This window comes from Mchenga conophoros, linkage group LG3, assembly GCF_057382185.1.
Source record: "Mchenga conophoros isolate Kocher_MC1m ecotype Shallow Benthic linkage group LG3, M_conophoros_male_GT1.1, whole genome shotgun sequence".
Lineage (NCBI taxonomy): Eukaryota > Metazoa > Chordata > Actinopteri > Cichliformes > Cichlidae > Mchenga > Mchenga conophoros.
The window spans coordinates 43842022-43860874 of NC_140528.1; the positions used below are offsets into that span (position 1 = coordinate 43842022).

The following is an 18853-nucleotide window of genomic DNA, read 5'->3' on the forward strand; positions in this document are numbered from 1 at the left end:
TAAGCTTTATACAACTGTGTCTTTCTGTTTCAGTGTAAAACAAAATACATAAGATGATAAAGTGAAACTCTTTAAAAAATAGATTTAAATGTTTTTCAGACATGGGAACTTGTTTAGGCTGCCAGTTAACTGCATTTATGCCCAAAGTTTTCTTCTAAGCATTTTGGTGAAACTGACAGCAGATGCCTCAAATTCACTTCTGTTTATGTAAAACTGCCCTCTAGTGGAAGGTGGCCTGATATGATTTTAAACAGCACTTTTACACACCTGGTATTCCCAGATTGTTTCCCATCAAAGTACAAACAGGCCCAATCTGCATTGCTTCTAGGCTCAGGCACGCTCAGGTAAAGAAGGTCCAAAAAGTTCAAGGACTCTGCTTTCTAAAACACACTTTAACTTTCTTAGCTTGCACAATGAAACATTAAAATGGGTTTTCCTCTAGTGGTCACAGAGCACAGTCAACTATAGTAATAAATGAAAAATGACAATTTACATATCACTTCACAGAAGAACAACAAACTAAAAATGCAGATTACCCACACTGAGTTTCTTTTTTGTCATACAGACAAAGACTAGAGCAAAGATCAACAGTGAGCACCACTGAAGGCACCAGTAAATCCATTAACCGCTCTCTCTTGTGCCACAAGTAGGTAAAAGAGCATCTCTGAGCACACAGGATGTAAAACCTTGAGGCAGATGTGCTACAGCAGCGGAAGACCACACTGGCTGAAACGGCTGTCAGCTAAGAACAGGAAACCGAGGCTAAAATTCTCTCAGGCTCACCAAATACAAAAAAGATTCTAAAATCACGTCCTGGTCTTATGAGTCTCAAAGTGTGCTGAGAAATTCAAATGTTAGGGGCAGAATTTAGTGTAAACGACATGAAAGCATGGATCCACCCCACCTTGGATCAGTGGTTTAGGCTGCTGGTGCAGTAACAGCTTGCAAAAAGTAACTCATGGACCTTTAGTGGACAGAGAACGGTCTCCTAAAAAGGGGCCCCAATGTGTTGGGCAACTAAAACATCAATTTAAAGAAAGAATGGTAGAATGTTTCATCAAAACCGCATCACTTAGTCTCCCCACTTCTCAGTTTTCACTACAAAAGGAGCTGCTGCACAAATCCATTAATTTTTTTAATTTACCCCAGGAACTTTTCAGCTTTCCATTATGTCCCATGTAAGTAGTGAAGAAAAAAGGAGGAGCATAAACTGTTAAGGGAAATTGTACTTAGTAGTCAGTATAATCTTTTAAGGCACAGCGGGATCACAGATTGTTGTTTTGAGCCATTTTTATTTGCCACAGCTCCAGCTCACAAGCTGCCGGCTGCACATGCAACACACCACAATACCCCACAAACCATGGTTCCTTGGTTTTTTTAAACCTGATGGGTTTGATTGTGGATGCCATGCAGGTGCGTCCGAACATGCCTCACCACACACCTCCATCGGCTGATTGAGGTCAGGGAGCCATCCGTCCGAACCTATTCCTCCCAACCAGCTTCCGACCCGGCGATAGGGTCATCTCTGTTCTAGAGGTTGCCCATGCCTCCAGCAGCAGCAACGCTAGTCCGGACGCTGGCCACCTGGCGAGCCGGCACGACCCTGCAGGTACGGTCGTGAGCCCCCCACAGGTTTTATCCAAAGGTCCCGGCTGGAGCGGACTCTTATACACCTCCTCCATCTCTGCCTGGATCGGCTTCTCCACCTCCAGCTGGCATGGACCCTCTTGCACCTCATCCACACACTGGCTGAAGCGGCTCCTCCACCGCTCCCATGACTGGAGCAGCCCTTTGGACAGTGGCCTCTCTTCCTTCAGCCGGCGCAGACCCCCCACATGCCTCATCTGGTTGGAGCCGCTCCTCCACCACTTCCAGCAGGAGCAGCCCTTCACCCGGCTGTTCCCCCTCTTCCGGCAGGTGAGGACCCCCCGCGCACCTTGTCCGCCACCTCCGGCTGGCCAGGCGCCCCACACGGCTCCTCCATCGCTTCCCCATTACCAGGTTCCACCGTTGGGGTTGGCAGCAGCGGTGACTTACACCTGGAGCAGCGTCCCCAGCTCCACGACCCCCCACAGGTGGCACTCAGCCTGGACCCGCAGCTCGCCTCCACCACCTGCTCTCACTGGGTGGCCGCCATTACGGCGAGCATCTGGGCCAGCTCCTCCCTTCCCTGGCTCCAGTAATACCCGCCGTTCTGCCTCCTGATTTTCAGCACCAGTGTGGCAGAAAGCAGCGGCAGCATAGGTAAGGCAGATCTGAGGGCTGACCATGCAGAAATCAGTGGCAGTGTGGAAACAGTTCAGGAGGCCGGTCGCAAAGCCAGAGGCAGCGACGGAGCAGTTCAGATGGTTGGCCAAGTGGAGGGCGGAAACATTGTTCAGAAGGTCCATGACAGCCAACTTCCTCAGCCATTTGCCTGGAAATTGCTGGCGATACTTTATCCTTGAAATATTCTTGAGGTGATAGTAAGCTGACTTTGTTATTGTCTTAATGTGTTTTTCTAAGTTTAGGTCTGCATCCATCACTACACCCAAATTTCTCGCCTGGTTTGTGGTTTTTAGATGTATAGATTGAAGTTCTCTGGTGACCTGTAATCGTTTTTCTTTGGCGCCAAAGACTATTACTTCAGTTTTGTTTTTGTTTAGCTGGAGAAAATTGTGACACAACCAGTCATTGATTTCCTCAATGCATTTACCAAGAGCCTGTACAGGGCCTCGGTCTCCTGGTGACATTGTGATATATATTTGTGTGTCATCTGCATAGCTATGATAGTTTATTTTGTTGTTCTTTATAATCTGTGGCAGTGGAAGCATGTAAATGTTAAACAGAAGGGGTCCCAAGATGCAACCTTGGGGAACTCCACATGTGATACTTGTCTGCTCAGATGTGAAGTTACCTATTGATACAAAGTATTTCCTGTTTTCTAAGTATGTTTGAACCAGTTTAGTACAGTTCCCGAAAGGCCTGCCCAGTTCTCCAGTCGTTTGAGTAATATGTTGTGGTCAACTGTATCAAATGCTGCACTGAGATCCAGTAAAACTAAGACTGACATTTTTCCACTGTCTGTATTCAGACATATGTCATTAAACACAACATGACAATTATGATAAAGTGAAACTCCATTTTCAATAGATTAAATAGATTAAATAGATCAGCCCCAGTGATGAATTTTCTTTAGAGCATGTTGGTGAAATGTTCATCTGAAGAAAATTCAAAAATGAGTCAGTGGGCTCAAAGATGATTGGTTGGTTTTTTGCTTCAGGGTTTATTTCTGTGTTAATTTTTCTCTCTTTTTTCTCTTCAGTGGCCAACAGACTTTAGCTCAGGATGTCACTCATATAAAAAGAAACCTATTTGGCTATGAGGAAGTTTTTCAAATATAAAACCTTGTAAAATCTTAAAACACAGAGATCATTTGGATTTGTCACATTAGAAGATTTTCTGTCAACAGTCAATGCAGCGGGGGATTTTGTTGTTGTTGTTGTTGCAATACCAAAATTTACCACTGGTACCTGTAATATTACCGTATGGCATGTGGTAACTATTACTGATCTAAAAGCAGATAAATGATTTAAGTTGTAATTTGGAGCAAGTCTAATCTTTAACAAGAAGCTGATATAGCAGGATGGATGAGTTTTAGCACCAGGCGTGTGTGTCTGTGTGTGCAAGTTTTCTTGCGTGTGATGAGTCAATGGGGGGGAAAAAAAAAAGAAAAATCAGCCACGTCCTCCTGAGTGACGGGTCCCAAGGAACCATAGTCTGGTGCTGCCATCTGCTGACCCTAAAGTGCACCAACAAGCCCTCCAACACTGAGTCTGCACAAGTGAAAGGTCACTAACTTGCATAATGAATGTGCAACACCCCTTTTTTATATTTTGAGATGAAAGGAAGGCAAAAGTGACTCGAACAACCACTCGTTACAACAAAATGATACTTGCTGTTCTCTGAATGCACCGCATGTGAAGGAGATTCTGTAGCAGCAGAAAAACCACACCAGCTGAAACTCCTGTCAGCTAACAACAGGAAACCGAGGCTGCAATTCACACATTCACTAACCAAATGTAAATAAAAGATTCTAAAAACACTGCCTGGTCTGGTTAGTTTCAATATATACTGAGAGATTTAGACGGTAGGGTCAGAATTTGATGTAAACAAGGTAAAGCACAGACCCATCCTGTTTCCTATCAATGATTCTGCTGCTGGTGCGGTGACAGCCTGCGCAAGTGTTTTTGTGGGCAACAGTCTCCAAGAACCCCGCTGTGCTCAACAGCTAAAACTGCATATCTGGGAAGACTGGGAAAATTTCACCACTGCATCCCTATTCTCCCAGCTCTTCATTGTTAAAGTGTTGCTAAAAGAGAAGCTGCCAAACAACACAACACATTTTCAAACACTAAAAGCGGTTAAATTATTGAAAGTGCAGCTTTGTACTCTTTTCTGTCAAATAACTTTTAAACTACAATTTGAATTGAATGATTTTTTGTTTTAATTTATATTTGTCACACATCTTACACATACAGAAAAAAGACAAGTTGGTGAAGAGGGTGGGGTTTACCTTGTCTCTATAACAAAAAGGAACAAAAGGTCACGTCAGTTAAGAGGACGATGAAGGAAGCGTCTGTACTATGTCTGCTCTGTGAGTAAAGCATGAATTTTTTGGTTTTTCTTTGTTTTAAATGTTGAACTTTTACTTTCTGTTCTGTTAATCAAAAGTGATGAAGGAAAAAGAAGAATAAAAGCACCAAGTTATGGTAGTGCTCTTTATGCCACCAGTACAGTGAGAAAAAAAACCCTAATAGTGCAAAAAGACAGTTTTGTGTGACATTTACAGGGGAAATGATACTGCAAAGATTTCTTACTATATATTCATTATTATCGACTTCTAAATCTAACTATGAATTTACATGAAAGACGAAGAAGAGTTTTTGCACAACGTTCCTTAAATTGTTCTCACACCCCCTCCTCGACCTCTGCTTCGAGGATTCTGACATTTAGTGTGACTCAGAAGTGTTGATTCATTTAAACTAACATAATCATCCTGCTTTAATCATCCCACTCCATACGTGACATCTCTTGTAGCAAAACCAGCATTTTCCCAGAGTTTCATAGTTATCTATAACATAATAATTATCTACAGTCCTTTATTCTTTAGTCTTTATTCTATACTAACCTAATTGTAATTTCTCCTTAGTTCTGACATCGGTGTTTTACTGGACAACAAACCAAGGTCAGTAAACGTCTTTTTATAAATATAAAGTGCTAAAATGGTGATCAGAATCAGAAATATCTGGTGTGTAGATGCTTGTCTATAGCACATTTAAATCTTATTTTCATTCTATAGGCTGATTTCATCAAAACAATAATTTATATTACTTTTGAAATTAATGAAAAGCTTATTTTTAACCCTCACAGCTCGTCTGACTGTGAGTCCCAGCAGCACTCAGTTCTTTGACGGAGACTCTGTGACTCTGAGCTGTGAGGAGGACGACAGCTCTGCTGGATGGACTCTGAGGAGAAACACAAGCACAGACACCAGAGCTGAGTGTGAGGAGTGGGGACAACCAGCTGGTTCTTCCTGTACCACAAGCAGTATCGTCCTGTTGGACAGTGGAGTTTACTGGTGTGAGTCCAGAGAGGGTCCCATCAGTAACATGGTTAACCTGACAGTCACTGGTAAGCTGAGTGTGTGGAGTTAGTGTTGATGAAGCTGTGTGTAAATGGATGAAATGCTGTAGTTTGTCTCTGTGTTGAGGTGGATCAGTGATCCTGCAGAGTCCTGTCCTCCCTGTGATGGAGGGAGATGACGTCACTCTGCTCTGTAAAACAAAGACCACTCCCTCCAACCTCACAGCTGCTTTCTATAAAGATGGCTCCCTCATCAGGAAGCAGCCTACAGGTCACATGACCATCCAGCATGTTTCCAGGTCTGATGAAGGCCTCTACAAGTGTGACATCAGCGGTCATGGAGAGTCTCCATCCAGCTGGATCACTGTCACAGGTGACACACTCAGCTGTCTGTGTTTCTGCAGCTTTCAACATTCACAATGTGACGACAACTTAATGACTCTGTTTGCTTTGTTTTAGACAAACACACCACCACACCTCCACCTACATCCACACCTCCACCTACATCCACACCTCCATCTACAGCCACACCTCCACCTAAAACCACCTCGACCACCTCGACCTTTCCTGCCGCTTCCTCTCCTCTTCTCCCGGTGTTGCTGACTGCTGGAACACTCTGTGTCATAGCTCTAGTGGTCTTACTGATTGTTTTGGTGGAACGATATGTTGACAGGAAGCTTCAAGGTGAGACTCCGACTTTGATGGCTTTTCAAAAATTCATGATTCAAAAATGTTTTATTGTCAGTTCTCTGCTTGGACACACAGGATAACTCAAATACTGTTTCTTACTCACCTCAGTGTAAAAAAAAGACTTAAGAAAAGTTAAAGGAATATATAAAATTCAATTAGTGCACTATAATGGCAAGAGTGTAAGATATAAACGCAATATATAAAATAAAGCAGCAAGATATAAATCATAGAAATTAAATAGAATAAAATAACATAAATTGAATGAATAATTACAGCAAATATGTAAACTTTATAACATCTTTATGTGCTTTATACATAGAACAAACTGATTGATTAGTTCGTGGATTTGTTGATTCATTCATTCATTCGACGCTTTCATGGGTCAATCTGTGGAAGCTACAATAATACTTACAAATTCAGCAGGAAAATCATAATTACTTTCCCCACAATAAATAATCTGAATGATTAATGTAATGGCAGTAGTGTCTCTATGACCATGTGCACTGATGTCCTCTCTGTGTGTTTCATTGTGCAGAGAGTGCCTTAGCTGCCGTCTACTCAGCAGTGAGGACAGAAGACATCTGTTATGTAGAAATCAAGATTAAAGAGAAACCCATATAAACAAAGACCAGGTACAGCTGCTCCTCTTTGTCTTAACGCTCAGAACAATTCCAGCTATTCCTGGCATTCCAGTTTAAACCAGTGGTGTCAAACATAAGCCTCAGAGGCCAGAATATGTAAAGACTCTAATCTGACTCATTGGATGACTTTGAAACATTTGAAGGAGAGCAGAAATGTTGGACGACTGTGTTGGCATAAGCATTTCAGATTTTCCTTCTCATAAAGACCTCCCGTGTCAATTTACACTAATTAATTAAACTATTGATTTCACACTTCCTTTTATATAATACAGCTAAGGGATAAAATCAATTTTAAATCAATAGAAAACAAGTGCTTGTATGAATGGATGAATGATGTATTTTGTATAAAGTGCTCTGAGTACTCAAGTGTATAAGAACCAGTTTAATTACCATTCACCAAAGAGACTAAGTGAGCTGTCTGCGGCTCTCTGGTCAAGTCAGACTTTGAGACTTGCTCATAAAAGCTGTAAAGTTTAAGTCAAAGAACAATGTTAAGTACAGGAAGTGATGTAGACTCAGAGTAAACCTGGAAGGAAATGCAGAAGAAAATTAAGCACCTCAGATTGTCATGAGGCCAACATTTACACTCTCTTATGTACTCCTTTGATTTTCACGCTCTTCTTTTGGATTTTCCTGGTTCTATTCTAACAGCACGGCTCTGCATCACATCACACTTGTCAACATCACACTTGTTTGGCTCTGCACATGTGCAGAAAAGAAAAAACAATAGAATAGAAAAATCCAAAATGATCTAAAGGTAAAAGTGAGATAGGATGTGCAAGGTGTGAAAATGACGTTTTCTCACTGTAAAACCACAGCAGCAGCATCCGCCTGTTTTTCATTTTTTGTCCTGTGTGGGAAGATTGGTTCATACTTCTCAGACAGTTTATTTTGATGAGCTTATTTTGCATCTTCCAGTTAAAAAAATGTTAAAAAAGAAAAATGTAAGTCACGTGATCCAAGCACGGTGAGCTCATCGGTTTAAATTAATACTGACATCATTAGCAGATCCGCCCCTTAGTAGGTTTAAAAATGATTTAAATACAAACTCAGACAAACAAATGCACGACATGTTACAATGTTCATGTTTCAATTGTTTTCTGGGATGGATGTTGCTCTATAAAAACATATAGAAAGACACGTAGCAAACAAAGGAGACCTAGATACAGAATATTGACCTTTTGTCAGAGTAAAAACCCACAGCAACAGTCTCCACCTGTTATATGTTGTTCCTGTAAACTGCGTGAGACCTTCGGTATCTTGTGGTTGAAATGTATCAAAGAGCAGGGGGTGCACCTGCAGATGCTGTGTGATCTGAAGTTTCACATATACTGTTTATAGTATTCATAATTCAGTGTGTTAGGGTGATTAATACTTAAAATGCAAAGTTTGTGCCTGAGAGACTTTAGACATTGAAACCTTTCGTTAAGATACGTCTTAACTGTAACTGCTTTGACGTGTTCCTCACTCTCTGTATATGAATATAACAGACAGGCCAGGTTTGTGCACAGGTGCTTATTGTTTCTCATGATGTTTTAAACTGTGTGTTCAGATTGTGAAGCCAGAGCTCTGTACTGAAGATTCCCACCAGTCCAGCCGATGACTTCCAGCTACTGGTCCAACCGACCCATAAGACCTGTGTTTTTCTCATCACCTTACACAGCCAGCACGCTTGCCTTATCAAGAGTATGTATAGTATGTAATGCATTAATGCAGTAATGGAATGCACTGTATATGATCCCCTATTGATCTTTCTATCGATCTATTTAATTTCTAAGTGGGAGACCGTGTTGTCTGCTCCACAGCAGTGATCTAGTTTTTCTGCAGAATCAATAAACTTTGGTCTCACTTTTGTTCTCGTGTGGTTCTGTGGGTTTCAGAAAGATGTCTGATGCTAACTGATACACGCCACAGCTGCACACTATAAACAGCAGGAGCATTATTCAGTGGCTGGAAACTTCAGAGAAAAAAAAAGTCAGAACAAAGTGCGTACGTGTTCGTGATAGGAAATGAAGTCTGTTGGGCTATGGATGGCTGCACTGGGAGATGACGTTTAACTTAAGAAGCTGTACACCGCATCTTAGCTGGCGTGCAGTTTGCTGTCTGTGGTTCAAAGTCTGTTACATTCTCCAAGGTCCCAAAAAAAGAAATCGGTTACATCTGATGTTTCAAACAAATAGAGCTGAGTGTCTTTTTCAAATGATCAGCTAGTTACAAGTCTAATAGATACATAATGAGCAGATTCCAACTCGTTTTTTAATGTCTTACCTTCACAGCAGCACATCAACAGCTCAGTGCTCCTGCAGCTGTCGTGCACAGATGTGATTACAAGTTAGTGTAGTTTCTTCAAGTTCCTTCTTATTGTCAGCTCTCATTAAAATAACAACTGCTCTCTTGCACTAGTCATGCATTTGTGAAATAATAAAGTAAACACCCGTTAAAGTGTTTCTGTCATAGCAGTGTGAGTGGCGGGCAGATGTGACAGCAGTGTGCAGAACGCACATGCAGGGTTTTCTTTGTTGCAATAAGAAAAGCAGTATTTGTAATATCACCATTTAGCATTTAGGTAACAGATGTGAAGTCGTGGTTTTAAAGAAGAGTTTAATGAGCTGATTTAGCAGCAAAGGTGATTCTTGGATGTGGCACCAGCTCTGGCCGCTCTGACCACCATCTCAACAATAAACCAACAACTAGTGCTGCCATCTACTGACACTAAAGTGCACCAACTAGCTGTACAACTCTGTGTCTGCACCAGTGAAAGGTGACTAACCTAACAATGTAAAGGTGCAGGAGCTGTTTTGCATCTGATATGAAAGAAACTCTACAGCAACCAATAGGAGAGCCTCAAAATGTCTTCTGTAAATACTCAGTCACACTAACCAGGGCCAACCTGCATAGTTGCTAACATCAGATATATGGCACCTCCAGTGCGGAGCATAAAAAGCAGAAACACAATTGTGATACCAACAGGAGTTCAAGAGCTTGTGTATATAGTGTAGGAGGGTTGAAATGGTAGGAAGACTGAAAGGCTGACACACCAAAAATAACGTCAGTCAACGGCGCTGGCACGGCTGGCAGCCTTAACCCAATTTCCCTCGGGATGAATAAAGTATAATCAGTCAATCAATCCAAAATGTTTTATACTTGATGTTCAAAATCAAAAACTCATTATATCATATTTTGAGATGAAGAAATCTTTATTATTCTTATTTTTCATCATGATGAAGTTCTGTTACAAGTTCTTAACATGCCCAAACAAGAAAATGTTCTGATCACCGAATTCAGGATGTGTTGACTCACACTTCAGCTGTTTAAAGCTCTGAGACTAAGAACTTTGACTCTGCCGTTGTCTATATTTTCTGTAGCTCACACAGCCAACAATTGCACCAACAACAAGCAAAATAAAAACTGTCAAACTAGCTGGATGGATAACAACTCTAATTTTGAACCCTCCATCCTTTTTGTGAATGTCCGGCTGACCTGCAGGTGAGAAACAGGTGTGAGGTGTCAGCTGTCAGGTAGGTGATGAGTGAAGAACAGAACAGAATCCATTTCCTCTTCAAACTGCTGTCAGACATTATCTACTGCACTCTGATCACATCACTCAGACCAGCTGCTTTCTACAAAGTCTCATCAACAACATCTTTAGAAACAAACATCAACAACCAGGAAGCAGCTTCACCTCTGATCACACACACACTCAACTCTACTCACTCACCTGGAGGAACAACTCTCAGGTTTACACTGCAGATGGGGTTACCCTTGAAAAAGGCTCTCTTTTCATGGTTTGTTCCCGTCAACAGGACACGACACTCATATGTTCCATTATCAGCAGTTGTCACATCCGTCAGAACCAAAGACACGTCTCCATCCTCCATCTGTCTGTCCTTCAGATCCACCCGGTTCACAAAGGATGGATGCTGGTTGTCTGTAACAAACTGCTCATCCTGATACAAAAGGACATATTCTGGCTCCAAGTCACTTCTGCTCCACTGTACAGCGGTGATGTTGTTGTTGTCATAGACAGAAGCAAAACATGACAGATTGACATTGATTCCAGATTCAACTGTTGTGCTTAATGAGACTGAAAGAGAGCAAACACAGACCACATAAGTTAAATCAGGTCAAAGTGCAACTCTCACTCCAACTTCCACAGAGGCCGGTGTGGGGACGTCCCACCACATGTACTTTTAGCAATAATTTGCAATACTTGGGGACTTCATAATGAATGCCATGTTGCTGTTAATGACCACCCGCCTGACCTTATCAAGGGGATTAAACAAGTTAGGCCACGAGACCATGGAAGTTATCTCTGACCAAAATGTGTATAAATTAGAGGCCACGCTTTCAGAAGCTCTTCGAAGGTTTCAAGCTTTCAATATGTTATATAACTTTCCAAAAAGGGAAGTCTCTGGAGTCTCCCTCTGTATATCTGTATGTCTCAGAGCTTCTGTAATGGAAGATAATTACACTGGCAGTAAAAATCAACAACACGATCACTCATGCATGGTGCAACGCACCAGATTGCAAAAATGCTTGACTGGCCGACATGAAAATAAGCACAAGAACCCACAGGTCATCTCCTGACCAAGAGAGTCAATGCCCATCATGTTAAAATGTCTAGCTTTACAGCTGAAATAAACTGGTGTGCAGCTGACTACAATTTTTTATTAGTTTCTATATATATGTCTCAATAAAAACAAACTTGGATAATGCAGTAAGAGGCATGTGTAACAGGTGAGACCTGAGTCTGGGAACCGCCCCTGGTGGGCGGAGCTGGTCTTTGCTTTTTTCATAAGCTCAGGTGTGGGCAATTAGGTATTCCTCAGCAAACCTGAAGCTGCCAGTGCTTGGTCCAAGTTGGTGTTTTTAATTTCTTTCCATGAAAGCTTGATGCGGGTCCCCCTAATCTTCTGTTAGAACGGTAGGTTACACAACAATGTACCACTTGAGCTCTGGTTGTTGTGGCCGAGGTTTACAGTTATTTGCACACTTGTAGGTAGGAAACATTGCGTTCCCGTGAGAACAGTGTAGTGGACTTCACCGCCACTGACCCATGTTTATTAGGGTGTTTAGAGCATTTATGGATTATCGATGGTATGACCTGCGGTCTGGTTCAGACCATCCAAGAAAGTGTGCTTTAGTTTTGTCCAGTGAAATTGTTTTTTTTTTTTTTTGTTTTTCTTAATTCAATCTCTTACTTGATTTAATTAGATATGAGTGTCTCGGGATTACAACCATATGACCTATAAATGCAGAGTGCTAACCAAGCCAAATGTAATTACCTGATAATTTAGCACTCCACCTTGTAGTTCAAATATGATCACTTACGACGAAACGTTAGTGTTTAGGCTGCCAAAAGTGTCTTTCTTATTATTTCAGAACATGTCATAGCCCACACAGAGACCCCCTGAGCCAGATGGCTACAGCAGAGATCCTTTTCACAAGTCTAAATGCTACATTTATATCTATATATCTATGTCCTAGTATGACTTAAGCAAATGCCGCTGATGCAGACACACAAATCGCGAACCGATATGCAACTCACATGTAGACACAGGCACGAGAAGGCAGGCAGACATCCAAATCCAGTAGTGTAACACAGATGTTACAGTGGGCATTTTCCACCTTCTGTAGATCTTCTGATCTCACACAGAATTAAGAAGAAACAAACAAAAAATCAGAACCTGCTTCTAATATCTTATCCTAAGCAAGTCAGATTAAGCAAAGCTGGAAAGTCACCGACTGAGGGAACATGACGGTTTACTACATCTACACTCTTCCCATTGAGAAACTGGAGGTTGAGTAAGGGTGTGAGTTGGTGTGAGGGGAAATCAAAGTAAACTGCTTCTGAGTGTCAAAACTTAATGACACAACAATGAAATATGTGCATTGAATAGGCCATTTTGGGGCATTCATCTATGTGTGCAGCATTTTTGCTGCAGCTTCCACAAAGGAAGAGCTAGTCTGGGTAATTTTGTCTGCTCTGATGTCAATAAGTTCAACTAAATTCATGTTTTTGATGTGTTTTCTTCTTTCTTTTAATTTACATCAAAGCCCAGTAACGCTATTTTGACTTTCCTGTTAGGCTCCAATCATCCAAGCCAAGAGACTGGTCTGCAACTATCTGACAACTGCCCGTGGTGAGGTAAAAACCCGTCGTCCAGGTTGTGCTGTAGGTTTAAAATAATAGTGTAATAGCAGTGAAGCATGAAATTGGCAAACCACTACCTGCATCCTATTTGACCTGGTGCTGAAAACGAGCCAAATAAACCAAATAAAAAGCAAATCACTGTCTCAATAAGGACACTTCCTTTGATACACAATGTACTCTGCATACTTCCATGTACCCATAAATTTTAACAGGGTAGTGTTGCCTCAACGCTGGAAGTTGTGCAGTTGCTGGAACTGTCCGTTGCAACATTGAAATTTCACTGTCATGCAAAATATTGGATTTTCTGAACATTTGAAGCCACAATCTACAACTTAACCTCACATGCTCCGAATTTGAATGAATGTCAACAATGGTACTGCCACACAGCTATAAATGCTGGCAATGACATTGGCCACTCGCGTAATAGACTCTACATAGATTTGCAGAAAAATTACAAATTAAAGCAAGACTCAACCAGAGTCAGGAGTCTTTTCACACACACAGTACTTGGAATTTAGGTCATTAAAGTGTTGGGTGCAGTCTGATTTTAAAAAAACAAAACAAAAAAAAAACCCTTACTTCAGATGCATGTAGATGAATAGAGATACTTCACAGACACAAGACTAAAGGTCATTTTACAGCAGGATATAAGAGCTGGTTTTGATATAAACCAGGCTTAGGGAATTTCAGGCCACAAGAACTGGTTTCCTGCAGCTGTGTCCTTGATCCAGCACAGCTGATTTAAATGGCTAAATTACCCCCTCAACATGTCTTGAAGTTCTCCAGAGGCCTGGTAATGAACTAATCATCGATTCAGGTGTGTTGGCCCAGGGTGAGATGTAAAACCTGCAGGACATCGGCTCTCGACGGAGTTCCCCACCCCTGATAGAAAGGGAATGTTGGCATGGTTTATATACCAGGCTGCAGTATTTGTAGAGAAGGTAAAACAATCACAGATGGGGTTAAATGATGCAGAAGTTCACATGATAAATCCAGTTTAATGCTATTATTTAGAACTACTGAGTAAGCACTGAAAAGGTCCAGTGGACCAGCTGGTGTGGTTCTTCTAATCAATTAGTCTTGCAGGAAATAGGCCTGGAAGATTTTAGATATGGAAACATTTCTTTTGGATAAAAAAGATTATTTTGAATAAAAATTAAAGAACCCAGATTTAAACTGAGGATCTCTGCATAATGAGGATATCTATGACATCCGTCTTCATCTAATCTGAGTGAATTTGGAGATCTCCAGCATCTCATCCTTTTCACAGGGTTATTGAGGTTCATCAAATGACTGTGACTATCAGCCTCAAGGCAAGAAGATGAAGAGCAGGACTCACTACTGTCAGGAAGTGGAGGCTATAATTCACACAGGCTCACTAAAATGGGACACTAGAAGATTGGAAAAAATATTGTCTGGTTTTAATGAGTTTCCAGTTTTCTGCAAAATTTGGATAGGTCATGGCTCCACCCTGACCTGCATCAGTTCGGGCTGGTGGTGTAGTGGTGTGACACATTTTCCATTTTTGCACACTCTGCCTGAGTCTTGTTGCTGAGCATATCCATCTTTTTATGACAACACACCATGTCACAAAGCTGAAATCATTCCAAACCAGTTGCCTCAATCCAACAGAGCACCTTTGGGATCGTCATGGAACGACAGATTTAGTCACTTAGTAGTTTGATATCAACAGATTTAAAGAGGGTAAAGAAACTATCAAAAGTAGAATTGTTGATAAGACCAGCGGAAGAACTACATTAAAGCTACACATTTTCCTTCATTCTTTTGTTGGTTGAAGAAACTTTGAAGACATTTCGAAAATGTAAACTAATTAGAGGCAGTCTATTGTGCCAGTGCTGATATACTCATATGAAGCTTGTTCATCCATCCATCAGTCTCTCTTTAAAGAGAGAAGCCCAGACCTCCCTCTCCTCTTCCAGCAGACATGGATGTGCAGCCAACAAATGCGTTGCAGTCGTGTGATGCTTTTATATTAGTATGGACTAAATCCTCTGAGGAATGTTTCCACCAGCTTGTTAAAGCTATACTAGAATAAAGAAGGCAGTTTGTAAAGGAAAAGGGTTTCAGCTTATTACTATCAGATGTACCCAATAAAGTGGCCAGTGACTGGAAGCACTGTGTATAGGCATCAGTCACTGCTTAATAAAGGCCAGTAGGTGGCAGCAGAGGTGGTTCTACTCAGCACATGCCTGCTTTCACTTGACCTTTGACCCTTAGTTACAAGTCTTTACTCTTAAAGCTTTAAAGCTCTAAATCAGCAGTTCTCAAACTTTCCACAGTGAGTCCCACATCATAAACTATAATGGCTTTTGAACTACCGACATTAAAGTGCAGCAGTATTAGCCTGTTTAACACCACATACAGGAGACATGAGACAAGATTTATTTCTTTTATTAATGAAAGCACAAGCTCATCCATCACCTGTTCAAAAACACAAGAGCTATTTTATAATAGCTATCAACAAAGGCAAGAAACTGTTTGAATTAAACGAGAGTTGTTCTCAAACCATGTCCATACTACCATGGAGATGACGACTTTAGACCGAGATTATTTAAGGTTGGTTTTTTGTTTTGTTTTATAACTAAATTTTTAAAATAAATTTGCTTTGTCTTTTTAATATATGTTCTTCATGGGTTACCTGGTACTGACCTATGACCCCTCCAAATATCTTATTCGTGTTTTTTTTATGATTGATATGAACCAGGCCTGCACAACTTTGGATTGCAAAGTTTGGGTGAGAGGCCTTTGAGCCTCTCACATCAGCTCTAATGTTCTCTAACCTAAATGAGCCTGCTTTTCATCCACCCACACTCTGTCCTTCATGGGGAAAGGCTGGAGCCCTTCTCACAGTTTCTTTTCACGCGGTAAAATAAATCAATGACAAACATATTGGAATCCAATCTGCACTACTTCAGAAACATTTGTTTAGCAGGAAATGGTCTCTGGCTCCAGCATGTCTTTTGGCTTGTCTCCCTCCCCTCAGTCCCAAACCGCTCATGGCAGATGGAGGCCAAAGCCTGGGTGGTTCTGGATGTGTTTTTACTTATGAGGGAGTTTTTAGGGTTTCACTAATGTCAGAGTTCTTGCTGGGAATCATCTGATTACTGGAGTTTCCTCTGCTTTCTTTGTTTATGTGTATGCTTATGTGCACATGTGTATTTTTTACTTTATGTAACCCAGCTGGAGAAACTGGTTAATATGGGATCAATACCTTTATATGGTATTAGTTTAGTTATAGAATCATTCTTTTATTTGTTTTTTGTTTTTCTGTCACAAGAAGTGATGCTGTGAAAACAAATGTTTTATTTACACACTTCCTGCTGTGCCTAGCAGGAGCTTGTTGTGTGTTAACATTGTGAGAGTGTCCTACCCATTTGAGAAAACCTATTCTCTTAACTGAAGAGTATCACACTTTGGCAGGATGTACGTAATCAATGTTTTTTAGTAAACCTAAAACAACCGTGGCTGCAGTAAAAGTCTGCTTGGGTGCACAAGAATTAATTAATGTTGAGGTATTTAAGTATTTGGGAGTGCTACTAGACTCTAAATTATCCTTTAAAAAACACATTAAAAAAGTAGTGAAAACTGTAAATGTTAATATACAGAACTTTAGACATATCCGCACATCATTAACAGACACAGCAGCGATTACATTCCTGCACTCTATGATACTGGCTCATATTGAATATTGTATTACAAGTTGGTCCTATACGAGCTCTGCTGCTATTGGGCCAATTGAAGTATGCTACAAAAGAGCATTGAAATTATTAGATAAAAAACCTTTTTCATATCACCATTGTCAAATTTTAGAAAAATACAAGTTTTTAAATTTTACTAATTTCAAATTATTTAAATCTGCCTGTCTAATATACAAAGTTATACATGGTCTGGCGCCTCCACCAATGAGTGATTTTATTAAACAAAAGTCTAGCAGTGTTGCCGGGTCTCGACTGACTCGAGCCACTGTTAGAGGTGATTGTGAACTGGCATTTAGACGGACCACCTTTTCACAGAATGCTCTGTCATATCAGGGAGTGAGCTTCTGGAATAGTCTTCCACTGTCAGTGAGGGAAAGTACAAGTCTACCCATCTTTAAGAGTCACTTAAAAGGGCGGCTGAGGGACACACAAACATGTAATCATGTTTAATAATCATGTTTAATATTGGACGGGAAAAAGAGTTAGTGTATTACAAAAAGGGAAACAACTGTTAGTGCAATGGGTGAACGCAATGTCACGACAGTCAGGGCATGTACAATACTGGGGTTTGTGCAATATAATTGATGTGTTTCCGTTATTGTTATCTATACTGTCCTCTGTGTCCACTCTCCTTGTCATTGTTTGTTCTAGTATAATGTGATCACTGTTTTTGTCCTTGTCACATGACCTGTAAATAGTGTCTCTGTATGTTTTTACTAACTTGTGGTTAACACCAACCTGCCAGAGGGTCTGCAGATGGAAATTAGCCCAAGGCTATAATCTGGCATATTTACATTTGTTAAAATGTTCATTAATATGTATTGCCCCTCTTTCTAAAAAAATAAATAAATAAAAAAAATGAAAATTGTAACTTGCAGTTATTTCATATGACTGCTGAAAGAAGTGATAGATCAGAGACTATAAACGTGTTTCTAAATACAGGTCAGGTATTTTAGTGAGCTATGAGCTCCACGAGGAAGAGCCAGTGTTTCAAATGTCTCTAGATGGCTGTTTTGGCTGCTGACAGCCTGCACTGCACTTTTCACAGTGCTTCGCAGGCTCCTGATGAGAGACATGAGGGGGAGAGCAGGGTTGAAAATGATAAACTACCAGTGAATTGTATATTTTAGAGCTTTACATTTGCTGCACTTGCAATTTCGCTCACTAAAGGAAAAAAAAAAAAACAGTTTTCATAATGGATGCATCCACCCCACACATTTCCCTTGCTAGATCTGCTGACTGCAGGTGAGAAGACCTGGGCAGCAAGTCAGGGAGCACTCAAAAATGTTGTCCTCCCTAAAAATTAAATGCTTATAAAACAGTTATGCTGTTTATTACTATACTATTCACTGTGTTTGCTGAGTTGAACTGTTGGATCCCTCTGTTTGTTGCTATTTATTGCAGGCCACATCTCGCGCAGGCTCCTCTCACCCACTGCTCGCAGAGGAGCCTAATGGCCTCATCTGAATATGATGTGGGTCTGGTTAAAGATTGCATGGGAACAAACTTGCCTTGTCAAATACATGACAGCATCTCACACAGTTTTATTTTAAAAGCTAAATATCACGATTGGGTCTGTGACTAAAGTGAGTGCAACAGTACAGACGTGGGAAGAAACTCACATTCCAGGGATAAATAGTTAGAATGAGGTGTTTAGTAAGCATCTGGCAGTAAACATTAGTGTGAACTGTGCTCTGCTCTCTCATCCTGCAGCTGCGCTGGTAGAAGAGAGTGAGGGGTGAAAAAGTGCCCTCCTCCAACAAGAGCATACCAAGCTCCAGCTTAGTGACGTGCAGAGCGAGACTCTGAGCCGCCCACGAGGGATCTGGATGGACCGCAGATGATGTCTGATAAAGTCAGCGAGTGTTGCCTGGGAATTCCAGTTTGTTTTTGAGTTAAGGTGGTCATTGGTGTGACTTTCGAATTGTTTCACAAATTGCGAACATTCACATGATTCTCCAAACATCACACACACAGGAAAAGTGTGTACTGCTGAGTTTCAAACTTTCCTCTAGCTCTGATTT

At 41.0% G+C, this 18853-nt stretch overlaps 1 protein-coding gene and 1 long non-coding RNA gene across 2 annotated transcripts; both read left to right on the top strand.

Annotated features, from left to right (window-relative positions):
- Positions 1-4605: 4605 nt before the first annotated feature.
- On the top strand, positions 4606-8807 carry LOC146578858 (high affinity immunoglobulin gamma Fc receptor I-like). The gene is made up of 7 exons (XM_085267852.1): positions 4606-4636; positions 5192-5227; positions 5413-5673; positions 5753-5998; positions 6085-6309; positions 6851-6947; positions 8509-8807. Exons 1-6 carry the CDS (start codon positions 4606-4608, stop codon positions 6934-6936), a joined length of 885 nt encoding a protein of 294 aa, XP_085123978.1. The 3' UTR covers positions 6937-6947; positions 8509-8807.
- A 3005-nt stretch (positions 8808-11812) lies between these two features.
- Positions 11813-18664, top strand: LOC146578859 (uncharacterized). Its single transcript, XR_014891580.1, has 3 exons — positions 11813-11880; positions 13045-13104; positions 18543-18664. It is a non-coding gene; the product is annotated as an uncharacterized LOC146578859 (long non-coding RNA).
- The last annotated feature ends 189 nt before the right edge of the window (positions 18665-18853 follow it).

Excerpts from the sequence above, each read along its gene's own strand:
- LOC146578858 (XM_085267852.1), top strand. The coding sequence starts at position 4,606 with ATGAAGGAAGCGTCTGTACTATGTCTGCTCT. Across the intron at positions 5,674-5,752 it reads GGTTAACCTGACAGTCACTG|GTGGATCAGTGATCCTGCAG; the intron begins GTAAGCTGAGTG and ends CTCTGTGTTGAG. Across the intron at positions 6,310-6,850 it reads TGTTGACAGGAAGCTTCAAG|AGAGTGCCTTAGCTGCCGTC; the intron begins GTGAGACTCCGA and ends TTCATTGTGCAG.